General features: G+C 50.4%; 1 protein-coding gene and 1 long non-coding RNA gene across 2 annotated transcripts in view; one reads left to right on the forward strand and one right to left on the reverse strand.

Moving 5' to 3' along the window:
* MYO18B (myosin XVIIIB) overlaps positions 1–27,329 on the forward strand; it is a 232,613-nt gene that overhangs the window by 108,997 nt on the left and 96,287 nt on the right. The window contains 8 exon segments of the mRNA XM_059876421.1: positions 5,188–5,307; positions 5,591–5,699; positions 10,250–10,374; positions 12,382–12,536; positions 15,690–15,813; positions 16,648–16,848; positions 21,245–21,355; positions 25,250–25,354. Coding sequence (XP_059732404.1) covers positions 5,188–5,307; positions 5,591–5,699; positions 10,250–10,374; positions 12,382–12,536; positions 15,690–15,813; positions 16,648–16,848; positions 21,245–21,355; positions 25,250–25,354 — 1,050 coding nt within the window.
* On the reverse strand, positions 11,764–14,892 carry LOC112442055 (uncharacterized). The gene is made up of 2 exons (XR_003030062.2): positions 14,286–14,892; positions 11,764–12,108 (listed from the first exon to the last, which is right to left on the reverse strand). It is a non-coding gene; the product is annotated as an uncharacterized lncRNA (long non-coding RNA).

Genomic DNA, 27,329 nt, shown 5'->3' on the forward strand with positions numbered 1-27,329 from the left:
ATGAAGCCTGCCAGGCTCCTCTGTCCATGGGATTTCCCAGGCAAGAATACTGTAATGGGTTGCCATTTCCTCTTCCAGGGGATCTTCCCAACCCAGGGATCGAACGCGCATCTCTTATGTCTCCTGCGTTGGCAGGCGGGTTCTTTACCACTAGTGCCATGTGGGAAGCCCTCAGAATCACCCAGAGGAGCTGTTACCCCCGTAGCTTTCCTGGCTCCATCTCTCAAGGTTGGGCCCGGGAGGGAATCTTGGGGATCAGGGTTCCTCCGCACTTCTCCAGCAAGCCTCGAGGTGACCCTGGTGCAGAGGGTCGTGCTATGTTAGGGTAGTGGGGTTCTCCTCGAACACGTGTCAGAACCCCCAGGAGGATGGGTTAGGGTGTGAGTCGTTGGAGCCCAGCCTTCAAGACTCTGCGTCGGTGGCTTGGCACGGCCCTGGGGCTTTTGTAGTTCTAGGAAGTTCTCAAGTGACGCTGAACCTGCTTGTTCAGGGCCCACACTTAGAAATGTCAAGTTACAGAATAGGTACGAATTGTCTCCTTCTACTCGGTTCTTCAATCTTGGAAGGGAGCCTCTGTTGACAGTTGGAGAGCAGACACTCCTTCAGGGCTGTGCATCATGCAGCCCCCCAGCACCGTTCCCAGCGTCTGCACCCCACCTCTCGTCTCAGCGGGGAAACAGCCACAGAAATGTGGCTGGAACGTGGTGTGCCTCGTCAGCGAGAATGCCATTTGACGAGCCTTATTAAAAAGACAACGTTACTGCAAAATGATTTACGTGCTTCATTTGCAAAGGAGCCGAAGAGGAGATGAGGGGCCTCTGAGACGCCAGTTATAAATACTCTTCAAGCATGCAGGATCAGCCTGCATGGCCAGTGGGGTTTGTGTTTTTACAGGGAAGCAGCTTGACTGGGTCGGAGCACCAGGGAGGCTGCAGGAGCACAAGGCGAGGCCTGAGAGCGGGGTGGTGTCTTCTCTCTGGAATATGTACAGGACCTCCTTTATGGCAAAAGACGGAGGCCCATGTGCACCGCTGTCTGGCCTCATTAGCCCAAGAAGTTTCACTTCTGGGTGAAGAATCGCTGAGGGCACAGTGGGAACTGGAGATCTAGGGCAGACGTGCATTAGTGGAGCCCTGAGAGAGGTGGCTCCTGACGGCCGTGACTGTCTACTAGCAGGGTGGGCAAGGGACGTCTCACTGGGCCCCGTGGTCAGATGGCGCCCGAGCCTTGCCCTCGCCCCAGGTCTCCTGGCACCTGGTTCCGTGCTCTGGTGCAGCGCCAGGCCCCTGTGTTCCAAGGAGTCATCCTGAAAAAAGGACAGAGAGAGAAAAGGAGAGAAAAGGAAAAAAAGAATGACACGGGGAGACCAAGCTTCGGTGAGCGAGGCCCATACCTTTATTTTCAAAAGCAACTTTTATACCTTGACTTGTACATAGAGGGAAATGAAAGATGCAAAGTCATACAGAGTCAGCCCACACATTACATCTGTTTTGTCTTTATCGAAACCAGGATTTTTTCTACATACTTTTCCCATAAACAATGTTGTGTATAATATCTTCTGGCCTTGGAGGCCTGTGGACATTTTATGACCCTTTTTTGATAAAGGCTGATCAGCCAGAAAACTTGTTTTCCCTTCAAGTGTTTCTTCTTTATTTCTCTCAGCCTCAGAAAGTACTAAACAGAGTTACATTCTCACAGAGCAAAGGTGCAGTGGGTCACAACAAAAAAAGAACCAGTTAGCTCAAAGGTCTGATGTGGTTAATTCCCAGGGTGCTACTTGTTTTTCCTACATTCCAACTATGTTAGCCAATGCACTCCCAAGTGCACAATGGATAAGGGATGTGGGCACTTGGCAGCAAGCACTGGCCCAATAATGAAGCCCTTTACCAGTACTATCTATTCTAATAATTTTTCATCCCTTAAAGGACTCTATGCTCATCAGGACTTTTAGAATGTTTAGGCTTTTCAAGGTTGGGGAGTTGTGAACAGTCATGTGTGTTAATTGCAAGAGTATGGCTAAACCTGTCAGGCAAGCTAGAATGCCCACAGAGGGGTTTGAATTGAAACACTCCTATCATGCCCAGGAGACTTATTAACTAAAGCCCTAAGTTGACTTTTTCCAGAGAAAGGTGGCCAGGGATAGCTCCCTGTTAATGTCAGAAGAGTTGGTGAGAGACACAAAATAGTAAGACAGACAGATTTTGGTTTTGGGGTAGATGCTCGAGCAGATTCAGGGGTTCCCTCGAGGCCTGATCCGCCTTTGCCTGTCAGGCCTCCTCCACATGACCTTTGTCATGGGTGGGATCTCCTGTGGTGGCTCCCGGCACCTGCCCAACAGCAGAGTCTTCGAAGGCAGGTCTGGCAGGCAGTAGGTGCTGGCGTCGTGCAGGGCAGGTGACTGTGACAGCCCAGGGGACCTTGTGTGCTCCGCAGTTAAGGTCCTTCACATCCCTGCAACCCACTGTTCCCCCAGTGTGGTGTCTGTGTCAAGATGTGGGGAATGTTATTTCTGTTTGACTCTGCAAAACGTACAGCAGATTCATTCATTTCTGTCTCCCTCTCTCTGGCAGACCCTTGGAGTCATTGTCCCTGAGTAGAAAGAGGGTTTCTGATGATTCAGCCAAGCGGTGGATCCAGGGAGGATTCCAGAATAATTCCTGGTTACTTGGTCCTAGTGTGGTCTGCACAGGACCCTTCTGGGTTTGCAGCCCGGCTCTCCCTCATTAAACTGGCCTTCATTTTGCACCCACCTCAACTCAAGGACAGAGCCTCTGGACCCCAAAATGTGTGAAGGAGAAGGGCTTTGTGGGGATGGGGACGGTCAGAGACTACTGTCTCTGAGAAAAGCGGCTATTGTTTCCCCAGTTTGGAAAGGCGAATTGTCCTTTGAGCTCCAGACTTGGGGTCTGTGGAATTCAAAATTAATGCATTAAATTAATTCTGTGCTCTCTTTGCTCAAGCCGATTAGCACAAATTGAATTTCATACTAAATGGTTAAGGCAGAGAGAATACTCTCCTGGTGTTTGGTATCCATGCTGATGGCAGGGATGGAGGCCATGTTGTGTGATTGGGGGTGCTCCTGGAGTACACTGGCCTGTAGTCGGTGCCCACTGAAAGTGATCACTTTTCCAGCTTGAATGCCTTTATGCACCCCAGAGGCTCAGATGGTAAAGAACCTACCTGCAATGCAAGAGACCTGGGTTCGATCCCTGGGTCAGGAAGATCCTGAATGGATCTGGCAACCCATTCCAGTATTCTTGCCTGTAAAATCCCAGTATTCTTGTCTATACAGACTCTTGAGAGTCCCTTGGACTGCAAGATCAAACCAGTCAATCCTAAAGGAAATCAGTCGTGAATATTTATTAGAAGGAATGATGCTGAAGCTGAAACTCTTATACTTTGGCCACCTGATGCAGAGAACTGACTTACTGGAAAAGACCCTGGTGCTGGGAAAGATTAAAGGCAGAATAAGGGGAGGACAGAGGATGAGATGGTTGGATGGCATCACCAACTCAATGGATATGGGTTTGAGCAAGCTCCAGGAGATGGTGATGGACAGGGAAGCCTGGAGTGCTAGAATCTAATGGGTCACAAAGAGACGGACACGACTGAGCGACTGAACTGAACTAAAGTTCCATGGACAGAGGGGTCTGGCAGACTGCAGTCCATGGCGTTGCAAAGAGTTGAACGCCATTGAGTGACTTCCACTTTACTTTAAGTCTGACCCACCTAGAACCAAGTGAGGAGCATAGCCCCAGTTTCATGAGGACTCTGCTGTACAGCATCATTTATGTCCTTCTTGGTCATGAACTGTCCACTTGTATGTTTCTCTTCTCACTTACCTTGGCATATCCTTGAACCCAGAAGGCTGTATTTGAAACAATAAGACCACAAAAGTGCTGACTCACTTGGTGTTTTCCATTTATTTTTTGGGGAAAAAAGCCAATGCAAGTGGGAATTCATTTAAAAAATAAACATTTTAATTTTTAACTTAAAACATGTCTGCCTCAACTCACTGCTACTGCTAAGTCACTTCAGTCGTGTCCAACTCTGTGTGACCCCATAGACGGCAGCCCACCAGGCTCCCCGGTCCCTGGGATTCTCCAGGCAAGAACACTGGAGTGGGTTGCCATTTCCTCCTCCAATGCATGAAAGTGAAAAGTGAAAGTGAAGTCGCTCAGTTGTGTCCGACTCTTTGCGACCCCGTGGACTGCAGCCTACCAGGCTCCTCCGCCCATGGGATTTTCCAGGCGAGAGTGCTGGAGTAGGGTGCCATCGTCTTCTCCGCACCTCACTGAGGTGGGACCAAAAATTCAAGACCTACTTCTTCTTTAAACCACACCCTCACACACAACTACGTGATTTCCAGTTTCGATTTCTTTAAGGCAGAGCAAATGGCAAAAGAATTCGAATGCAGAAGCCTACACTTTGTACTTGGAGTTTTTCCTTTGTAGTTTTTGCACCTGCACCTATATGACAGAATTTTAAGAAGCAACTCGCTTGTATTCATTCCTTCCAAAGCACTCAGCCTAGTTTTCCTGGAAACTCTTGGCCCGGTCGCATCGTACGGGTGTGTGTAATAGCTAATAGAATAGTAATTGCATAAAAGCGTGTGAGGCATAAACAGGCTGTGAGCACACACTGTGTGGCAGTACGGCTGCAGCCTGGTCGAGGCAGCGGGCCCCAGGGAGCCATCGGGGGGGCTTCCCGGCCGAGAGCGTCCCTGGGAGTGGGCATCTGCGAGTGTGCGTCTTACCAAGGAAGCCTGTTTGGTCAAGTGAAATGGCTTCCTGAAGGATGCCTAAGGAGAGTTGCTACTAGAATAATTGTTAGTCGAGCATTTACTGTGTGCTTGGCACTGTGCTAAGCTCTGTGTGGATTATCTCACTTAATTCTCTAAACAATTCTATCCGCTGTCCCCTTCCTTCCTAAAGTGGAGAAAACCGAGCATTGGAGAGGCACCCTGTGTGGCTGAGAGTCACACCGACAGTGAGTGCTGGGCCAGGAATTCTCACTCACCAGGACCGTAACATCCTGACGCCTGTGCTCTTAATCACCTTATTACGCTGCAGGGTTGCCTTGCGATAAGACCTCTTATCAGTGCAAGGATGGTCCCATGGAGCATGGGCGGGAGGAGAAGGGTTGGCAGCCCCAGCGAGTAACCCTGCCTTAACCCTCCCCCTCCAGATCACTGAGCTGACCACAGAGCTGGCAGATGAGCGCTTCAAAGGGGACGTGGCCTGCCAGGTGCTGGAGAGTGAGCGGGCAGAGCGGCTGCGGGCCTCCCGGGAGGTCCAGGAGCTAAAGGCGAGTGGTCGGGAGCGCTGGGGGTGCGAGTGCCCGAGAAGAGTGGCCAGGAGGGTTGGGCCTGCCCTGCTCTGCTCATATCTGGGATACACAGGCTTACTGACTCCCATTCTGGGAGTCCTGGAGGACATCTGAGTCTTCCTAAGTCTTGGCTTTGGAGATATCCTGGGTGAAGATTGTGGGGGTAGGGGTAGGGATAGGGGCCAGTCCTGATTTGAAAGCACCTTGGGTGAGATGGCCACTGTTTTAGCTTCAGTTTGAAACCTCGAGGCCTCTCTTCCAGAGCAAGTATGAGCAAGTCCAGAAGAATCTAGGAGAAGTGGAAAAGCGGTTGGAGGAAGCCCAGCAGAAAATTCAGTTGAATGATTTGGAGAGGAGTCACACTGGAGGAGGTGAGTCCATGGGAACCATGGGATTAGACACTGGTGGAAAAGCTCCCCTTCTTTTCATTCATTCATTCATTCATTCACACGTCTGGAGCACTTACAATGCTCTAGATGCTGCATTAGGGGCTGAGATGTTGGCAGAGAAAACAGGAACAGATTTTGCTTTCTTAGGGTATACAGTTCAATGCAAGAGGCAGGCACTAAACAGATAACCCAACAATATCTAAGGTAATAAATTACCAATGTGACAGGTGCTGTTTATTCATAAGGCAAAGAATGATTTAAAAAATAGTGGTTCTATAGATGGGCAGTTCATTTCAGTCACTCAGTTGTGTCCAACTCTTTGAGACTCCATGGACTGCAGCATGTCAAGCTTCCCTGTCCTTCACCATCTCCTGGAGCTTGCTCAAACTCACGTTCATCAAGTTGGTGATGCCGTCCAACCATCTCATCCTGTGTCATCCCCTGTAGATGGGCAAGGCACCCTTATATTTAAGAATCTTTTTTATATGAGTAATTTTAATATAAGGTTTTGGGCTTCCCTGATAGCTCAATTGGTAAAGAATCCGCAATTCACAATAGAGTGAATTGCAATGCAGGAGACCTGGGTTCAATCCTTGGGTTAGGAAGGTTCCCTGGAGAAGGGAAAGCTACCCACTCTAGTATTCTGGCCTGGAGAATTCCATGGACTGTATAGTCCATGGGGTTGCAAAGAGTTGGACATTAACGAGTGACTTTCAGTTTCATAATATAAATTTTTATTAAATTCCGGTGAGCCAGGGTCATTGGAAGAGATCCTGATGCTGGGAAAGATTGTAAGCAGGAGGAAAAGGGGGCAACAGAGGTTGAGATGGTTGGATGGTATCACCAACTCAATGGACATGAGTTTGAGTGAACTCCGGGAGATGGTGAAGGACAGGGAAGCCTGGTGTGCTGCAGTCTATGGGGTCGCAGAGAGTCAGACACGACTGAGCGCGTAAACAACAATATAAATTTTGAAGAACTCAGTTCAGTGGTTAAGAAGTGAAAGCTATAAAATCTCATTTCTGGATTTGAATCTAGACTCTATTACTTTGGCCAAAGAAATTATCGTGCCTTGGTTTCCTCATCTTTCAAATGGCTGTAGACAGAGATGATGAATGGAAGGTGTTAGCCACATGGATGGTACAGAATGCTGAATAGTTGTTGCTCACTTTATTATTATTTCTAGTAGCACTAATAGTGGGACCCTTTTTCCTGCTCATCACCCGTGGAGCAGGGACTACTCCTGGCCCTGTTTGAAAGTGATGTCAGGCACTTGGTTAGCAGTTAGATCACTCTAATGAAAGATGTGCTCAGCGGAGCTAGGGATTCCTGGTGGTGCCCGTCTTGGTCGCCTGGAGACACATCTCACGGCTGGATGGGCAGGAGGCAGCCCTGTCATCTCCTCTGCCTAGTTGAAATGAGTCAGCTGAGGAGGGTTCCTGGCGTGTCTGTCAGCCTTTATAAAACATAGACATCGCTCCTCTAGTGCCCCCAGAGAATCGATGCCCTAGAAACGTCAGGGACACTTGAAGGGGCCGAGGTCAGGAGGTGGTGGAGGAGGGGAAGGCACGTTGGCTTCCTACTCCACTCCTGTCATCCTCTCATCCCGGCTACCTGCAGGGCAGGCGTTTGCCAGGGAGGTTCATCCTGAGGAGTCTGAGACTCTCAGGTACCCGAGCCCCAACAAGGTGGGGCCCACTCAGGGAGAAGGGAACCTGTTTGCCCAGAACCGGCACAGGTTCCCCAGCCCCGGTTCCATCCTGATGGTGATTTTTGTGTGAACGGTGCTCCCCGGCCATTTGTCTTCCTGTGCAGAGATATGGGAGTCAGCCGAGGGGGAAACACGCTGAGCTCAGGAGCACATTAGTCACAGTGCTGCGCAGGCTTTCAGCTCAGGATGCTTATTCCAGGAAGCCAATCCACAAATATTTTGTTTTTGATTGTGAAAGTAGTACATACTCATTATAGAAGATGTCTATGACGTAGGAAAGTTGAGAGAAGCAATAAAACACTTTAATTATACCACTGCAGTGCCGCCATAACCTCCCCTATGGATCAGGCTGGGGTAGAAATTACTGAAAATATGTATGTTTTCTCACTATGCGTGGTGAAATCTTTAAAGAGAACCTCTCATGGAATGTGTTCAGCACTGAGCTGGACTCTGGGGCAAGGGTTGTAGAAGAATTGTAGTTGGGCCTTGCTGTCCAGAAATTTGCAATGTCAGTGGGAGGCCAGGGAAGCCCAGGAAAATGGTACTGGAAAATGAAGGGCTCACTGACAGGTGTGTGAAGAATGGCGCCCACGGGGAAGGAGGCTGGGGCAGTGGAGCAGGTCCTGGGCCGTCGTGGCACCCACTCACACCCCTCTCCGGAGCACGGAGCACACAGGCCACCTGAGAAATCCTTTCTGCTGCCCTTTCCTTTTTGAAGCTGTGCCATTTGCCACTTGAGATTTTTTTTCCGTGATGGAGAGATAGGATTCCTTTCGTACCATGATATTATTTATCCTGATGGAAATTTGAAGAAGCTTCAACTTTTTACAATTATATCATCCTTCTGTTTGGGTTAGTTATGTGAGAATCACCCCCGACAAGACCTCAGTCCTGCCATCCATCTGTCCGTCCGTCCATCCATCCATCCGTTCACTCACCTGGCCACCTCTGAAGTGAAAGTTACAGAGCATTTATGATGTGCTAGGCATTATAGTCGGAGCAGGCGATGGCACCCGCTCCAGCACTCTTGCCTGGAAAACCCCATGGACGGAGGAGCCTGGTGGGCTGCAGTCCACGGGGTTGCTAAGAGTCGGACATGACTGAGCGACTTCACTTTCACTTTTCACTTTCGTGCTTTGGAGAAGGAAATGGCAACCCACTCCAGTAATCTTGCCTAGAGAATCCCAGGGACGGCGGAGCCTGGTGGGCTGCAGTCCATGGGGTTGCAAAGAGTTGGGCACGACTGAGCGACTTTCATTTTTCACTTTCATGCATTGGAGAAGGCGATGGCACCCCACTCCAGTACTCCTGCATGGAGAATCCCATGGACAGAGGAGCCTGGTGGGCTGCAGTCCATGGGGTCGAGAAGAGTCGGGCACGACTGAGCGACTTCCGTTTCACTTTTCACTTTCATGCATTGCAGAAGGCAATGGCACCCCACTCCAGTGTTCTGCCTGGAGAATCCCAGGGACGGGGGAGCCTGATGGGCTGCCGTCTATGGGGTCACACAGAGTCGGGCACGACTGAAGTGACTTAGCAATAGCAGCAGGCACTATAGTAAGTCCTGTGGATGTGGATACGGTCGTGAACAAAACATAAGTTTGCTTCCCTCATGAGTTTGAGTCCTCTTCTGAACTTCCTTAAGTTCCTTTTATGAGAGTCCTGGTCATGCTTTGTTCAAGCTGATTTTACGTGTTTGTCTCCACAAGTGGATTCTTCTGGAAGACAGAATGGTTTCTTATTCATTTCATGATCTCTTGTGCCTGGCATGGAGTAGTGTGAGCTTTTGGTTGGATGGAAGGTAGATGGAACAATGGATGATGGATGGATGGATGGATAGATATGGATGGATGGATGGATAGATGATGGATAGGTGGATGGATGGGTGGGTGGGTGATGGATAGATGGATGTTGGGTGGATGAATGGATGATGGATGGATGACAGGTGGGTGGATGGATGGGTGGATGGGTGGTGGATGGATGGTGGCTGGATGATGGATAGATTGATGTTGGGAGGATGGATGGATGGATGGATGGGTGATGTTTGGATGGATGATGGATGGATGGTCTCTATCTTACACTGTCCATTTGTACAATGTTTTCCACATCTCTATTACCTTAAACAATGTTACTCTTTTATTCAATCAGAAAATAAGCTATCACAACCTAGTATAGCCTGTTCTATTCAGCGAGTTTTCATCACCACCAGCAAATGACTTTTTTTTGGAGAATTTTACCAAATCAAGGGATTGTTTAGTTATTATATAGAGACATGTTGTGACCATTGTCTCTGTTGCCCTTTGCATAGTAGACACCTTAATTATTGTTCACTGATTTATTTGTTAATTAATTCAGCCATCACTAATGATGTACTCCATCACCCAACGTGAATGGCCAGTAGAATGGCCAGCTGGTAAACTTGTTTTGCCACACAGGGGAAGCTTCCATGCATAGGGGACTCTTCTAGAGGTTGTAGAGAACCCACAAATGTATAAAACAGATCCTCTACCCTCAAAAAGTATGGAATTTCCATAGGCGGAAGGTGTATGCACACATGTAGAGAAATTGAATTCTGTAAATGACCAAGCTTAAAATAGTGACTGGTTAATAATGTTCAACACCTGGATGTAGTCAGGGAAGGCTGCCTGGAGAAAGTGGTGTTTTAAGCTTGGACTCAATGTGGGATTTCCAGATCCTAAGCCTAGGGTCGAACCTCGGGAATTCTGTTAAGACTGTGAAATTGTGCACAGAGGGCTAAGGACGGGAGGGAACGGCCCATTCACTGAGTTTCCTGACTGGCCTCTCTGACACTCTTGAACAGCGGACGAGTGGCAGATGCGCTTCGACTGTGCTCAGATGGAGAACGAGTTCCTCAGGAAGCGTCTCCAGCAGTCAGAGGAGAGGCTGGAGTCGGAGCTGGCGTCTAGGAATGAGCTGGAGCAGAAGGTAAGGGGGGAAGATAGTCTGGATCGTCAAGGCCACAGAAATAGGGCGGGGTCTCCCCTCCCTCTTCTAGGTGTTGACGGAACCTGAAAAGGGGGAGGGGGCATCACCTGCGTCGCGTGTCACCTCCACTGACAGCACACGGGGAGGTCGCTGGGCGTGTGGGCAATAGTCCCCCTCTTTGTCACACTGTTAAGGTCTTTAGCTTGTTTTCTAATTGAGTTGTTTGTTTTCTGATTTTCTGGTATATTTTGGATAAGTTCTTTATCAGGTATGTCTTTTGCAAATGTTTTTTTCCTGTCTGTGGTTTTTCATTTTCTTGAAAGTGTCCTTTGCAGAGTAGAAATGTTTAGTTTTAATAAAATCCAGCTTATAAATTCTCTTTTTCATGGGCCATGCCTCTGGTGTTATATCTAAAAAGTCATTGCCAAATCTAAGGTCATCAAGGTTTTCTACTATGTTATCTTCCAGGAGCTTTATAGTTTTGCATTTTATATTTACATCTGTGATCCATTTTGAGTTAATTTTTGTGTAAACTCTGTGTCTAGATTTTTTTTTCGCTTGTGAATGACCAGTTGTTTCAGCACCATTTGTCAGAAAGCCTCCACTATATAGCATTTGCCTCTTTGTAAAAGATCAACCAACAATAGTTCTGTGCGTCTCTTTCTGGACTCTACTCCGTTCCATTGCACGGGTTTTCCGCCCCCTCCTTCAAGAAAGGCCTATTCTTTCTCACCTCTGGGCCTTGGCATATGCTCTTTCCTTTTCCTAGAACACTCTTTCTCTTCCCTACCTAGATTCTATCTCTGACAAACCGTACATTCTCAGCTTAAATATCCTTCCCCCCAGAAAGTCTTCCCTGACACAGATTGGGGAGATTGCCCCTAATTTACTTCCCCAGATATAAGCCTCATTATGCTGTATTGTCATTATCTGCTTACTTCTTGGTGTCCCGCAGTAGAGGTAAGTACCATAAAAGTTGAGGTCATATTTCCTGTCCCATTATTATTTAGGTATCTCCTCACTGTGAGCAAAAAGTATCATGAAATCATCCTGCAGAAGTGGGCCAGGGTGAGATCTCATGGGATTTTATAAACAGCGGAAGTGAGGCTCCCTGGCGATGGTTTTAGCGGTCACTTTCAAGGTGGACGTTGTATCGTGATCCTCAGGAGACTTCTGGGCTGTAGATAACCAGCCAAGGGACAGCCGCCTGGGAACAGCCCAGTTCTTTCATAACAAATTATCAAGTCGGGTCAGCCTCCCCAAGGAAGGAGGGATATTCATGCTACATTAAAAAGTAATAAAACTGCAACCTTTTTCTGAACAGCGGAATATAAGAAAACATCCCATTTGCCTTCAAATACGGAATTTAGAATTACAGGCTTCATTAACTCGGTGTTTTGCTTATTTAAAGCAATTCTTTAATGAGCCCATTTCTTCAAAGCGAGTGTGCCAAGTCGCCCTCTCTCCCAGATCTGAACTAGGACATTGGGAGGGTGCTTCCTGGAGGGAGATGCAAGAGCCGAGGCTCTTCTGTTTGTTTGCAGCCGCATGCGTTCCCGTGTGAGTCAGTACATCTGAAGTGCCGTTGAGAGCCCGTCCCGTGGGTCTCCTCTGAACTGTTCTGGCTGCTTCTCAGCTAGTCCACACACACCTCCCAGATGAGGCAGCCAACGGGGGTATCAATTATACATGGTTCTCCAGGGGCTGTCGAGTTGGGCAGGGCATGTTCAGAATCTGCTGGCCAGAGGAGCATTGAGGAAAATTAAAAACACTCAGAGAACGACAGACACCGCCCCCACCCCCATATTACCCCTGAGCAAACTGAAGCTCAGAGGAATAGCTCCCCACACTGATGCAGGTGGCAAGTGGTCAGGACTGGGTCTCTCTGGCCCAGAACCTGATCTCTTCCTGTTAGACTCTCACTGGGAGCGGCAGCTGCTTCAGCTGGAAAGTAGGGGGCCTGTTCAGTGCTGACGGGGTGGGCTGATTCCTTCTGCCCCTCCACAGCTCGGGGAGCTGCAGAGGGCCTACGAGGGAGCCCAGAGGACAGCCCAGCAGCTCAAGAGGAAGTGCCAGCTTCTGACCTGCGACCTGGAGGACACGCGCTTCCTGCTGGAGAGCCAGCAGAGCCGAAACCACGACTTGGAGAAGAAGCAGAAGAAGTGAGTCGTGACCTGGGCGCTCGGGTGGGCTGCCTGGGTACTGGGGTCTCCGGATTCTCCTCTGAAGCCCCGTCACTCCAGTCAGGGCTCTTTGTCCCTGGAGCTCAGCCTCCTAGCTCTGCCCTCACTCGCCCCGTCCCTCCCCACTCATGGCTGTGTGGTTCTCCCAAGGATCCAGCAAGAAATCATTCTTCTCTGTTATCCAGTCTCAGCTCTACTGCCAGCCACCCACATAAGCTTGGGGGCTTTCTTGGCCTCTCTGGGCCTCAGCATCCCCACTAAGAGTGAAGGGCTTGTTGTGGAGGCAGAGTCAGCCTAGCCTGGTGGGTAGGGGTCCAGTGCTGGTTCAAGTCCCAGCTGTGCCTCTTCCCAGCTGTGTGACCTTGGACGAGTCCTTCAGCCCTTCTCCTCCTGAGAGGATTCTGCTCCTCAGGTGGAGCACCCTCTTGTGGTGAAACTAGATGATGCGGTTGGTAGATCCCGCAGAGGACTAGGGTCTGGTTCCCATCCACACTGGTGAAAATGGAGAGACGGCCAAAAACTTGAGTCACTGCCCTTTCCATTTAAAGTTTAGACTCTCAGCTCACATGAGCAGTTCTGGCAGGATCTGGGCTCTGCGCATGAATAAGATGCCAGTCTTGAATCCGCACACTGGTTCCGGCGCTTGCTTTCCCCGTCTAGGAGCCTAGACTGGCACTCAGGTCTCTCTCACAAGCCTCCGTACGTGGAACCTCATATCCTGGGATGCCTTCATCCCTGGACTCCTTGTCTGTGTCTGAAGTTCTTCAGCTCACCTGGTGAGGGTACAGGTGTGCAGGAGCCCTGTTCTGAGCCAGACAAGCCCTGCTGGAGACTTCCTAGGAGGTGAATAGATGGAACTTAGCTTCTTTTAGAAGGTCCCAGTTGAAAACACAGAAGAACCTTGCTCTGTGCCAGGACATGATTTTTGCCAAGAACGCCTTTTTTCCAAGAGGTAGCCAGCTGAATTACATTTCCATGGGAGTGGTACCGGTTTTGAATTTGATCTGCATTAAATATTGTTTCTCTCATTTATCTTTGAGCTTTCCTGAACTGGCTTCTTCATAAAAAAAAAAAAAAAGTTCTTTGGGGAGTTATTAGTATGCCTCCCCAGATGAGAGAAGTTTGTTTTTTTCTGGCTGATAGCTGACTCTTTTTCCTTTTCCACCTTCCCATGCATGCTCTGGCTACACCTTGTCCTTACAGCAGGGAAAATGGCTTAGTCCCACCTTGATTGTTTGCTGTGTGACCTTGTCAGGTAACACTACCTCTCTGAGACAGACAGTGACTGATGTTTTAGAGCTGTCTTCGAAGTTAAGCAGACTACCTGGTGCTGAAGACTGGCTCCAACAGATGCCACCTGTTAATCGAGAGATGGAATTCCATCATCCCGGAGGTTTCTGCCAGCTGTGACAATCCTGGCCCTTATCTATGGGTTCTACTCCTGTTCTGAGAGGCCTTAAGGAGGGTTTCCACTTTCTGATGGGTGGCAGGGGGGCTCTGCCCTTGGAGTTTATGCAGCCAGAAAATTCCATCCCTCTGGTGTTTCCCGTGACCACCCACCTTGGACAGAATCCTTCATTCCAGATAATGGCCCCCGGAGAGTTCCCATTTCATCGTACTTGCGTCTCTCCTTAAACTCACCTGCCCTGTGATGCCCTCTACTCCCTGACCATCTCTTGGCAGAAGTTAGTTTATGTTGTGATGCTAATTGCAAAGAGCAGCCGTTACCTTTCTAGATGGATTAGCATTTTAGCCTGGAGCCCGTGAGCAGGTAGAGGCCTCTCATGGTGGAAATTCAGGTAGCATGCCCGTAGTGAGGGAGAGATGGAGAAGTTAGCCATACTTCCTCACACCTCTTTATGTTTAATCAAAGGGTCAATGCAGCTGCCTCCTATTGGCTGGGCTCTGGGTGGAGGGATGTCTCCATGCTGTTGAGGTTCCCTTTCCCCACCTTGGCCTCTCAGTTCAGAGTGGCCCGGTTGCCATGGTCACTCATGGGTCACAAAGCTCAGTTCCGAGGGCCGGTGGAGGTCCCCTAGGGATAAGGACTGTGCTGGAGCTGTGGGAGGCTGGATCCCTGGCCCGCTCCTAGTGGGGTGAAGGCTGTGAGTGAGTTCATCTGGCCTCAGACAGCTGTTCGGGCAGTGTGTTCCAAGAGTTAGGGTCTGTTGGAGGCATTCCCTGGCATTCAGTGGCCCAGAAGGACTCCTTGAAGACGTCTGTCACTGTCTGGCCCCCTCTGTCTTTACCTGCCTGCTGCAGCCCCTGAGCAGGTGGATAGCAGACCACCTTAGCCAGCAGAGAAGCTGGCTCAGACCCGCTTCAGGATTTTGGCTGACTCACTTCACCTCTGAACTTCAGTCTTCTCTTCTGCGAAATGGCTAAGATGTGTTTTCTGCTGAATTGCTATGAGGACTCCATGGAGCCCAGCTCAGAGCCAGGCAGTTTGAAACTGCCAGACCATTACCATCATCACAATGTTGCCATTCAGAGGTAGCCAATAGCACCTCTCGAATGACGTCACCAGGAGCCAATCAGAAAGCCCCTGGGCCCTTCCGACAGCAGGGGCTCTCTCATATGACCCATAGTTGGCTTTCTTTGGAGTCTTGAGGCTTTGACTGACCATCTACCGTTGAGGGACGTTGGATGATCTTGTAACAAGGGAGACCTTCTCACCAAGGCTGAAATCCCTCACCCAGTTCAGCCATTCTGGCCACACCCAGTTCCCTGGAGCAGGTGGCCAAAGCCACATCTTATTGACCAAAGTCACATCTTCCTGAGGCTTGGCAGAGCCTTCTGCAGGTTTCCTCGCCTGTGAGAGGGACAGAAGCTGAAAGAGCCATGTGAAATGATGCCCAGTCCAGGAAGCGCCTCTCACCCAACTTATATTTGCTTATATTTTTTATCACATTTTAAATAAGTGTTTGGCATTTTTCTGGAAACCATAAACCCTCAAAGTCGCCCTCTGGTGTTCAGTATTTCTACCCCATATCCACAAACTCTCCATCATCTGATACTGTCTCTCTCTAGCGGTTCTCAACAAGCTAACGGCCTCTCTCCAGTCCCACCCCTGCTCTGCGCCAGGCGCACCCCCCACCCCCGGGTGCCATGACCCGCGTTCTGCTTGGACAGGTTTGACGCGCAGCTGGCCCAGGCCCTGGGGGAGTGCGTGTTTGAGAAGGGCCTCCGTGAGAAAGTGGCCCAGGAGAACACCAGCGTCCGGGGCGAGCTGGGCAAGCTTCAGCAGCTCTTGAAGGTGAGGCGTGGGGGCGTGGCGCCACCCAGGGTTTCCATTGCTGGGTCTCAGGAAACCCCTCACACACCCTCGCTGCACGTGGTGCCGGGAAGAGAGCTCTGTGTGTGACTGTCCTGCTCTGTCAGCCTGCCAGAGTCACGGAGCCCAGCACGCCTGCATCAGCCAACCAGGGGTGGCAGGTGGTGGATAAGCAGGCCTCGCTAGCTCGATGTCCCTCACGATCTTGCTCCAGGCACCTGCCTGCGTTCCAAGGTGCCCACCTGGGTGCCCGTCTGTCACAGAGGAGTTAGCTGTAGACCCAGGTAGGGGCAGGGCCCTGCCCCTTGCAGGCCGCAGCTCAGAGGGATTTTATTAAAATGGGACACAGGCACCTCACCTCACTCAGCTGCTCCTCAGCCTGCTGCAGCTCCCCGTTACCCTGGGAGAGCCCCTGAGCCTGACGTGCAACTCCCTCATGGTCATGCCCAAACCTTCTAACCTGGAAGAATCGTTTCTGGCCACTTTGCTTCCCAGCTCCAACATCTCCGGCCCAGCCTCGGCAGGTGCACAGCTTTCAGATGGGGCAAATACCTCCTGTTTGCGTTTTGAGGTCTAGCTCTAGGGCCAGTGTGTTGCTTCCCACCGACTCCCCACCCGTGCCTGTCTGAGCTGTCCCAGGAGGGCCCTCAGGGTCCCATGGGGGCACAGCGAGGGGCTGCAAGGCCCAGGTGGTGAGGGCTGCTCTGAAAAGTGGAAAGCACCCTCCCACCAGTCTTAGAGGTGTCCCCGGAGGTGGGGGAGGGGTGGGGAGTGTGGTCACGTGACTCTGGATCCCCGCCCACTTTGTCTCTGCAGCAAAAAGAGCAGGAAAGCTTGCAGCTGAAGCAGGAGGTGGAGATGCTGCAGGCCCAGAAGCAGGAGCTGCTGAGGTCACCCTCTCTGGGGGAGAACTGCGTTGCGGGCTTGAAGGAGAGGCTCTGGAAGCTGGAATCCAGCGCCCTCGAGCACGAGAAAGTCCAGAGCCAGCAGGAAAACACCATCAAGCAGCTGGAGCAGGTAGGAAAGTCCTGTCCAGGGCGATGCCCTGCCCCGTGCTGACTCTGGGGCAGAAGGTTGTGTTTAAATTCACCACCTCACTCAGCTGCTCCTCATCCTTCTGTGGCTCCCTATTACCCCAGAGAACCTCAGAACTCCTAAGCCTGACACTCAGACCCCTCATGGAGCCCCCTCCTACCATTCTGCAAGAGTCATTGTCACCTCCTCCAAGAAGCTCAACCTGATCTCCTCCTCAGAAACAGTCCCACCCCAACTCTACATTCACCTTCTCTCACCTTCACAGCACCCACTATCACATGTGACAGTGTTTTCCAAAATGTGCTCAATGCTTTTCTCCCCATTAGGATATGTGTTTTATGGGGGAGGGAGAACTTTTTGGTTGACCTTGCTTGTCAGGGCATCCCCTGATGAGGCCAGGTACATAGCTGGTACTCAATAAATAGCTGCTGACCCTATGTCTGGTATTCAGCACTGTCTGGGTACCAGACTCAGTCCTAAGCTCTCCTCACATATCATCTCATGAATCTCCACATGAAGTCTATATGCTGAGGTTTCCTCCACTCTACAGATGTGGAAGCCGAGGCTCAGAAATAGAAAAAGTGGCAGGGACAGGATTTGGAGCCTGTGCCCTCTGATGCCGCAGCGCCTCGCACACCTGTGTTGTGCACAGCCTGCAGAGAGGTGGGAGCCCCGATTTTTGGAAAATGCAAAATAAGAGGAATAAGGCAGGACTCCAGATTCCATGGAGAAGGGAATGGCTACCCACTCCAGTATTCTTGCCTGGAGAATCCCATGGACAGAGGAGCCTGGCAGGCTACAGTTCATGGGGTCACAAAGAGTGGGACACAGCTGAGCGACAAACACACACATACCCCAAGACTCTTGTACCAGCCCCTCAGTGAAGCACCTGATGAATATCCTGATGTCTGCTTGTTTGCTTATATGCCAAAGTCATTCCACAGAGAATTCAAGGAATCTTATAAGATGTATGTGTGGTAAAATGGAAAAAGAAATAAAGCAAGCCAAACTAGAAAAACACAAAACCAGTGCTAAGGAAGAGTGAATTAATATGCAAACATGCAGATCATGTACCCTCACACACTCAGTAGTTTTAGCTTTCAAATTCCTGGTGGCCAGAGAGAAAAGGGCAGTCTGACTTACATGCTTTTTATCATCCCCAAGATAAAAATCTCGGAGAAGCAATGGCACCCCATTCCAGCACTCTTGCCTGGAAAATCCCATGGATGGAGGAGCCTGGTGGGCTATAGTCCATGCGGTCACTAAAAGTCGGACACAACTGAGCGACTTCACTTTCACTTTTCACTTTCATACATTGGAGAAGGAAATGGCAACCCACTCCAGTGTTCTTGCCTTGAGAATCCCAGGGACAGGGGAGCCTAGTGGGCTGCTGTCTATGGGGTCACTCAGAGTCGGACACGACTGAAGTGACTTAGCAGCAGCAGCAAGATAAAAATAAGCCGAGTTTTCAGGGAGAAGCAAGGCTTTTCTCGATGCTTAGTTCTAAAGCAGTTTCTCACATGGGACTTCAGAAGGGTAATTATTTTGAAATGGTTTTAAGATTGGAACTCCTTTTTCAAGAATATCTGGCCAAGCCAGCATGAATACGTAAAGCAGATAAACTCTGAGCTGCTCTGGTGAAGGCGGGTGGGGGAGTGGGGGTGGTCAGGGACAGGCCCGGGTGCTGGCCTTGCTTCTCACTCATCCCCGCTCCATCCGGACGGAATCTGCTGAGCATTGAGACTTGGGTGTGGCAAGTGTGGGGACAGTCTGGAGAGGTTGAGAAAAACAGAGCTTCTTTGCTCAGTCCATCAAACCTGTGTTTATTAAGTACCTACTGTGTGTCAAGCACTGGACGGATGCTAGGGGTGTAGCTGTAAACAAGACGATGTGGTGTCGACCCTTCTGAAGGTCAGAGTCATGTTGAGTGTTATGGGAAGGTGTAACCTGCAGGTCTGGTTTGGGGAACAGATTTGGAGTACTCAGGGTAGGCTTCCTGGAGGAAGTAACATTTACTGAAGCTGAAAGCTAAAGGACGAGCCTGAGTTGGCTGACCAGGAGAGTTCCAGGCAGGGGAATAGCCTGCACAAAGGCATAGAGGCAGGGGTGTCGCACGGCATCTAAGGAGCTGCAAGATGGTCCCGTGCAGATGGGGCCTGTGGACATTTGGCAAGCCCCCTGTTTTCTCTAGACTTCAGTCTCCTCAACTGTACAGAGTCTTGTCAGAGTCTTGTCCACCCCCAGCCTCCCTCCAACCCCAGCTGTGAATCTGTGAAGGTTCGTGATGGAGGTGGGCCATCTGGACAGGTCGTTCAGGGATGTAGAGGATGGAACAGTGTTATGCAGCAGCCCAGAGTCAAGAATAAAGAGACTGGGACTCCCTTGGTTGTTCAGCGGTTAAGACTCTCGCTCCCAATGTGGAGGGCCCAGGTTCAGTCCCTGGTCAGGGAACTAGATCCCACATCCTGCAACTAAGACACAGCACAGCAAAATAAACAAAAATAAATAAATTAATTTTTTAAAAGCACTCTTTAAAAATATAAAACAAGCACTTTGGAAAGTTGAGTTAACTCTGGGAGATGCCACCAGGGGACCACTATGTGCTTGGGAAGCAGAAATGTGCTGCCTTGACCTCAAGGACCCAGGGGCTGAACGCAGCTGCCCAGCCCCGCTCCCCTCCCAGCTTCCCCAGGAGGCTGACTCAACCCCTCACTCATCTTCTCATTCATCTTCAACCTCGCCCATCACCTTGTACCGCTCTGGGTTATTGTAGACATCCAGGAGATATTTATTGATTACAACATAACACTTTTTCCAGGAAATTTTATGTTAACTCACATAAGCTTGACATAAATGGTATTGCAGATGTCAGGAGTATCCAAGAGGCTAGAAAAAAATGAAAAAGGAATATTATATTTACTTGCTTAAGCTCCTCATTTTGGATTATCTCCCTATAACCTCTTGTCATTTTAAAGGCAGCGGGGAAGGAAGTTGGCATTTAAAGTGAGCCTGCTTTCTGCCGGGAATTCTTATTGGGGCTCTGATGCTTTCAGTTCTTTTTACTCTTCACGGAGATCCTGCATCGTGGAGAGTATCATCAGCATTGGAAAAGACCACCGTTGTTTTTTTCTCGGCTGAATGTCCATGTCAGGGGCAGCAGTTGTGGCCTCGTGAAAGCTTGCTGTGAGGTGCAGGGCAGACGGTCAGGTCCTGATTGCTCCTGCAGTCTGGCCCTCTTCCGTGCTGAGTTCCACGCTGCTCCATGGCTTGCACCGAGGAAGAGTGCAGATCATGGAAAGCTTACAGTACAGGCTGTTGGGTCTGTACCCTGGAGGTTCTGACCCAAGAGGTCTAGAGTGAAGCCTTGGAACTGAATTAAAAAAAAAAAAAATAGAAGGGCACCAGGTAATTCTAATATGCCACAAAACTTGACAAGCAAGAGCTTGAGTCAGTCTCTCAATTATGAAAATCAAGAGAGTAAACTCTTGGGAGTTTTCTGACGCTCCAGTGGTTAAGACCGTGTGCTTCCAACGCAGGGGGCGCAGGTTCCATCCCTCGCTGGGGAACTAAGATCCTGCTTGCTGTGCAGCAGGTGTTACTTCAAATATTTCCATGCACTGTTAGCTTGATGGTAATTTTTTAAAAAAGAAAAAGAAAATAAACTCTTAAACTGTAATTTAATCCCACTGTGCTTCCAATTCTAGAATCTTGTACATAAAATGACACAGTTTAAACATCGCAGACAGGTCTCTTCTTGCCCTGAGCAGGTTTTGGAGGGTCTCACTGAAAAGAGAGACCTTCTCCTTCGTGGGAACACAGTTCTTAATAATGTCAGGCCTCCAGGAAGAGCGGGGCTAGTCCTTACTCTGCAAAATAATGGGGAAAGAAAAAGGAATCTTTCTGTGCCATGCATTGTGCTAATTCTCAGCAGTGTGTTTTAAGGAGGGTATTTTCTACAGAGAAAGGTAACTAATCGAGGGTTACGTCTTGGGCGCATCACCTCCCTCTCCAGGGTTTAGTATCCTCAGAAGTAAATTTGTATTCTGTCATTTATCCATCCACCTGGCCACCCAGCCAGAAGAATTTCCCTGGTGCCTGCTCCAGGGATGACAAACCTGTTCCATCGTAAGAGCATTGAGAAGGATTCTGAGGTCACGTCTCAACTCAGTGGCACAGAGTCCAGTTCCTTAGTGACCTCCGTTATGACCATGGAAGGGACAGAGGCGGCATTTGGGCCATTTGTCTACCATTTCTGATCTCCCTGGGTGCCTGGGGGAATAACTTGACTCTTACCCGTGCTGTCCAAAAACACAGCTGAAATGCTAAGGGTGACGTGGTTGGTGGGGGTCACCCTCGTGTGCTGTTCTTGCCCCCTCAGCTCCGCCAGCGGTTTGAACTAGAGATTGAACGGATGAAGCAGATGCACCAGAAGGACCGTGAGGACAAGGAGGAGGAGCTGGAGGACGTCCGCCAGTCCTGCCAGAGGCGGGTACGTGAGCTGCGAGCGCAGCTGCACCCCGGGGTCCCGGCGCGGCCAGTGCACGCGCCTCGTCCCTACAGCATGGGGATGAGCTCAGCTTCCTTGGGAAGTGCTGTCAAGGGTGCTGGAGCAGAAGGACCTGTCCTAATAGCTACGGTTCTGGGGCTTCCAGAAGCCTCTGAACTGTCCAGCATAATCACCCTAGACTTCTACCAAGAGCCCAGAGTGCCATGCGGCTGATGCCCTGGATAAGGATGTATATGTGTCAAGAAGGGGACCAGTCCCTTCTGGTTTGTTTGCCTTGCAGATCATTTCTTACATTTTTATCTAAGCTCTTTGCAGACATTTCAAACAGTGTATAAGAAGGCAACAAGCAGTTGAGATCTTAACCACCAAGACATCATCATTATTACTATTTTAAATGTTCTTTCTCTGTGCCCACACGAGCATATGCACAGAGATACCATTTTACCTGAATGGGGTCGTGCCACTTTGAAGCCTGCTGTTTTCCCTCTGAAGTTTGTTCTGGGCCTCCTCTCCTGTCAGTACGTGCGGACCTAATTCACATGTTTACGGGCTTGAAAGTATTCCACCAAAGGCCTGTGCTCTTGTTTACTCAGCAAGCAAGTCTCTTATCATTGGACATCTAGGATCTTCTGATTTTCTGTTATTATAACCAACACAAACTTCCTTATGGATGCATTTACTGATGTGAGTTATAAGGTGAATCTTTAAAACAGAATTGCTGAGGAGCTTGGGTTAAGCCTCTCTGAACAGGTTTTGTCTGGGCAGGACTTCTGTGGTCCCTTCATAGCCTGGGTACATTGTGCATCTCCCAGAAAGGGCCGAGTACCATTCCCCATAGTCGACTCTGATATTAGCTCCCCAAACAGCATCCCTGCAGAGACCTCCAACTGCAGGGGCTGAGAGTGTGGGCACTGGAACTCCTTGACTCTTGGTATGAGTGTTTGCCTTCCCAACGCAACAACAGTGTGATCCTGGGAAAGTGACCATAAACCCTCCGCTCCACCCGAACTCCATTCCCTTCCTCAGCTGCTTTCTCCATGTCCACCACTGGTCACTTGGAGCCAGTTTATAAGACACACAGGAAAGCTGATGTTGCTAGTTTATTTGGAGTTATAGAGGCTTGGATCGAATTCAGACTCCATTAGCTATCAAATGTGGGGCGTGGGAGAAATCACGTAACCTTGCTGATAAGCCTCACTTCTCTCATCTGTGAAATAGGATAACAGTGGCCACCTTGCAGGGTTATGGGGAAGATTCAAAAGATCGCAGGTGTGGAACCACGGCTCAGAGTTTGTAATGTCCTCCTCCTTTGCTGGAAACTTACAAGCAGTACTGGTGTGTGTGTGGATTTCCAGGCGGCCGATCCTTCCCAGAGGTACCCGGGAACCAGCCCCGTGGCTGACCTGCTCCTGGGCGTGCCTGCTCCATCCCAGGAGAAGGCGAGTGCAGGGACTTGACGTCCTGTAGAGTCCCCTCCCCCCGCCCGCACTCCCCACCTCCTGCCTGAGTAGCATCATCCTGGGCGAGGCTGGAGGAGGCCGTGGTGGTGTCAGGACCCTGGCGGGAGATGAGCCTCTCATCCTGGGCAGATGGGGCCACCTCAGTACCCCGTCACTGCTGGGGGGTGAGGGACTGTAAGAAGCGAGCCCTTCTTCACTCTCAGTGGTTGATGCTGCTGCATCTGCTGCCCGGCCCGCTCCCCAAATACTCCTTTTGGGGCTCCTTTACAGTTCAGCCCCTCTGGGGGTTCATGCAGATCATCCCAAGGGGCCAAGTACATTCTCCCCAGAACTTCCTGGAGTTGGAAAAAATCATAGATTTTAGGTTCATTCAGACCTGTGTGCCCTTGAGTAAGTCTCCTAACTTCCCTAAGACTCAGTTTTCTCATCTGTGAAATGGGAGCAATAAGAGAAAATGATTTCCGTCCCCTATGCTATTGTGAGAATAAGATCAAAGAATGGTAAGGTGCCTTATAAACTGTAAAGTGCTGGGAGTTACCACATAGAAATGTTCTACAGAATACTCTCTAGAGAACTGCCTCTCTTGACACATAGCTTTTATTATTTTGTACATTTTTCAAAAGGAGTTTCAGCTTCTGCAGGTGTGAGCAGACTGCCTTGTGTCTTTCATTCTTAAAAGAAAGTCTTGAACTGTTTTCTGAAATGACCGTCCATCAGGAGTTTGCTTTTTCTCTCCATGGGTCAGGAGGTGGAAACCCAGTCCCTGCCCATGTGCCCTCAGGTGAAGGGGACGCAATTGCTAATGCGTTCCAGGAGCGCCTCAATGTGTTGTGAGTGCCCCAAGCCAGGACCCTGATGGGCCGGAGATGTGACCCAGACCCTCCTGGGGCTTCTTTACGGCCAGATTTATAAAGGGGGGAGTGAGGTCAGAGAAGGGTGTGCCTCTCCTCTGACAGATACTAACACTTGATTGCACGTCCAGTGACTGCTCTGCTCGCTCTGTCTCTCTCCGTGGCAGGAAATCAATCATTAGTGACCTGGGTGGGAAAGCTGCTGACTGTCTGATGGTGACAGAGGAGCCCAGGCCAGCAGACGGAATGCTGACAGTTCTCAACAGCAGCTGACCTAGGAGTCTCTGCTTCAGGACCTCTCTCTGACTCAGTTTGCCCATCTGTGAGGGAAGTCCATTGATAGCACAGGATGGAGCAGGAGGAAGGGGTGAGACAGCACACAGGAGAGGCAGGTGCAGAAGAGGGTGTGCACAGCGCCGTTACCGTGGGGCATCCACTTTAGCAGGGAGCGCCTGCCTCTGCTGGGTGGTCACTGAGAAATCAGAGCCGATTGTAAGTTAAAAGAGCCGCTCGTAGCCATAGTCTTAGTCAGTTTGGGCTACTCTAGCAAAACTGGGGGTGCAGAGTGGAGGCTTAAAGAGCAAAGGTTTATTTCCCATAGTTCTGGAGACTGGAAAGTCCCAAGATCAAGGTGCTAGTAGATCTGGTGTGGGGCAAGGGCCCCACTCCCAACTTGCAGATAGACGGCTGCCTTCTCACTGTGTCCTCACGTAGGGAAGACAGAGGAAATGAGGTTCTTGTTTGTAAGGGCACTCATTCCAGCATGGGGGCTCCCCCCACCCCGCCAACCTCATCTAACCCTAACCATCTCCCACAGGCCTCATCATCAAATATTCTTGCCTTGGGAGTTAGGATATCAACATTAGGAATTTTGGAGAGACAGACTTGAAGTCTAGACACCAAATAATCTCAAATGCAACTTTTGCTGCATTATAGTTCCCAGGTAGCTCAAGGATAAAGAATCCACAACTGCCAGGCAAGAGACACAGGTTCAACCCCTGGATCGGGAAGATCCCCTGGAGGAGGGCGTGGCAACCTACTCCAGTATTCTCACCTGGAGAAGAAAGGAGCCTGGTGGGCTGTGGTCCAGGGGGTTGCAAAGGGTCAGACGTGACGTAGTGACTAAACAGCAACAGGTGTATTTAATAAGAAAGATGAATGCGTCCTACCTAACATGTAGGATACGATGCTGCACAGAGTCTTAAAAGGTCAGCGCGCCCAGACTTGTACCTGTTCCAGAGAGGCCACGGCAGAGGAAGGAGACAGCTGTTAGGAAATGGGCAGGAGACTGGGGCTGGGGACTCCACAGTGAATGCCAGGGGGCTCCCCATAATTGTTCCGTTCTCCCCATAATTGTCCAGCTCCTGAGCTTTTAGGCTTCTGAATTCTCTAACAGAAATACCTCCTCCCCCCGCGCAAACTACTAGGTCAGCCTTTGTGGAACTGGGCGAGCAGCCATGAACTCCACACACCCAGCCCCGTCCTCCAGAGGGTCCTGGCCTCGGGGGGCCCGTCCAGATGGAGTGCGCGTGTCCCACGCCTGCGTCTACCCTTTGTGCCCGCAGCTCCGCCAGCTGGAAATGCAGCTGGAGCAAGAGTACGAGGAGAAGCAGATGGTCCTCCACGAGAAGCAGGACCTGGAAGGCTTGATCGGGACCCTCTGCGACCAGGTAAGACGGAGCCGCAGCAGACAGCCCGGAGAGCGCAGTCCCTGCCCCGGCCCGGTTGAGAGCTGATTGCTGGGGAGGCCAGCGGGGAGTAGAGGTCTTAGGACCCGGCCCAAGGATAGACCTGTCAGCTGGCCTCCACCTGCTCTTCCCAGGAGCCTTCTGCTCCACCAGTCTGTCTGTCCTCACTCACCGCCACTTCAGAGGGGACCTTCTGTGTGTGGGCGGTGGGGGGGTGGTCTTCACACAGCAGGGTTCTTGGAAGAACCCCTGAGAATACAGAGAGTGGGTCTGGCCACAAGCGCCAGGCCCAGTGGTCTTGCCTTCAGCCACTGCTGGGGTGAGCATGTAGACGACGGCCTTCGCTTTGGCGGGGTGACTGAACGGCCACTGTGCTCACAGCTGCCCTCGTGAGAACCGGACTTTTGCTGGCCACAGAGTCAGGCGGCGGGGCTGGGCTGCTTCTGCCTGCACGGTGCTGGGTGATCTGATGAGGCGCCCTGAGCTCCTGATGAGCAGAGCCTGGTGGGGCTGCCGCCCTCGCTGGAGACCAGGGCGCCCGGTGCAGCACTGCCGGCCTGACGTTGGGAGCGGCATCGCTCCTTGTTGTCGGTGGGGGCAGGGTGGGGGGGGACAAGGAGGGGAGGGGCTGTCTGGTGTGTTGCAGCCTGTTGAGCAGCATTTCTGGCCTCCACCTCCTAAAGGCCAGAAGCACGCCCCTTGGCCATGACAACCAGCAGCGTCTACCAACACGACCAAGTGTCCCTCCAGGACACAGTCAGCCTCCCACTTTACAGAGAACCACTCCTGCAGAGAAAGCAGTGAGCAGAGCCCAGAGCCAGCACCGGGTGTCGGAGCTTGGGGAACCGCTCCTGCATCCCCCGGATGTTCTTCCCCCGCCCATGCTGCTGCCCTGAGAACCCCAACATTGGAGAGAAGTGCCAGCAGCTCCTATGATTTTCTTTTAAAATATCATAGGAGTGTTTTTTTTTTAATGTATCTGCTTAATGTGTTCATTGTCTTTTAAGTAGTGACGATCTTGCTGTCAGTATCTCCACCCCCAGCCCAGTCATTCCTCTTGTTCACAGAGAGCTGTGGGTCCCCTCCCAATAGTCGGCCAGGCCTCGGACAAATAGGTGCTCACTATGTTGTTGTCATTTTTTTTAATTGACTAAATGAGTGAATTCTAGAGCGGGACCACCGCCATCATGAGAGTGAGAGCCGGAATCTGAGGGCATCAGGGGAAGGACCGTATATTCTCTTTCTTCTCTGGGTTTTCTGAATTTTCAGCCAAGCAAACTGGGGTCACTGAATGCACAAGCCATTGAGGCTCTGCCCGCTTTTTGGCTTCTGTGCAAGAAAGCACACCTCCGTATTTGATTCTAGAATGACAGAAATCCCTGGGAGAGGACTTCCCTGGCGGTCCAGTGGGTAAGACGCCATGCTCCGAATGCAAGGGACCAGGGTTCAACCCCTGATCAGGGAACTACAGTCCACATGCCACAGCTAAGAGCCCGAACGCCACAACTAACAATTCTGTGCATGGTGCGGCCGAATAAACAAAAATAAATATTTTAAAAATCCCTGGGAGAAGGTCACCGTCTGTCCAGCATGGTCCATTTGAGAAAACAAAGGCATTAATTCAGTAAAGAAAGGTTCTTATAAATATTGCTAAAGTCTGAATTTTACATGCAGAGAGAAGATAACTTCAGTGAATGAAATGCTAATTCCGTGTGAGTCACCAAGCTGGAGCCCTTGAATAACTTACACGTTAAATACTTGTAAGTGTTTCAGTGAGACACTGAGAGTAGAACAGACAGCGTAATTGATATCTGTGCACTGGGAGGACAGGGTTCACATAAATTAACATTCTGCTGCATGGGATTCAGATGTTTTTTAAGGAAGCAGAACATTTCCAAAACAGTTGGTGGCCTCTTGGTTTCTATTCTTCATCTCTGGTGTCTCTACCCTTCCGTCG

This window comes from Bos taurus, chromosome 17 (genome assembly GCF_002263795.3).
Source record: "Bos taurus isolate L1 Dominette 01449 registration number 42190680 breed Hereford chromosome 17, ARS-UCD2.0, whole genome shotgun sequence".
In the NCBI taxonomy this organism is placed as follows: domain Eukaryota; kingdom Metazoa; phylum Chordata; class Mammalia; order Artiodactyla; family Bovidae; genus Bos; species Bos taurus.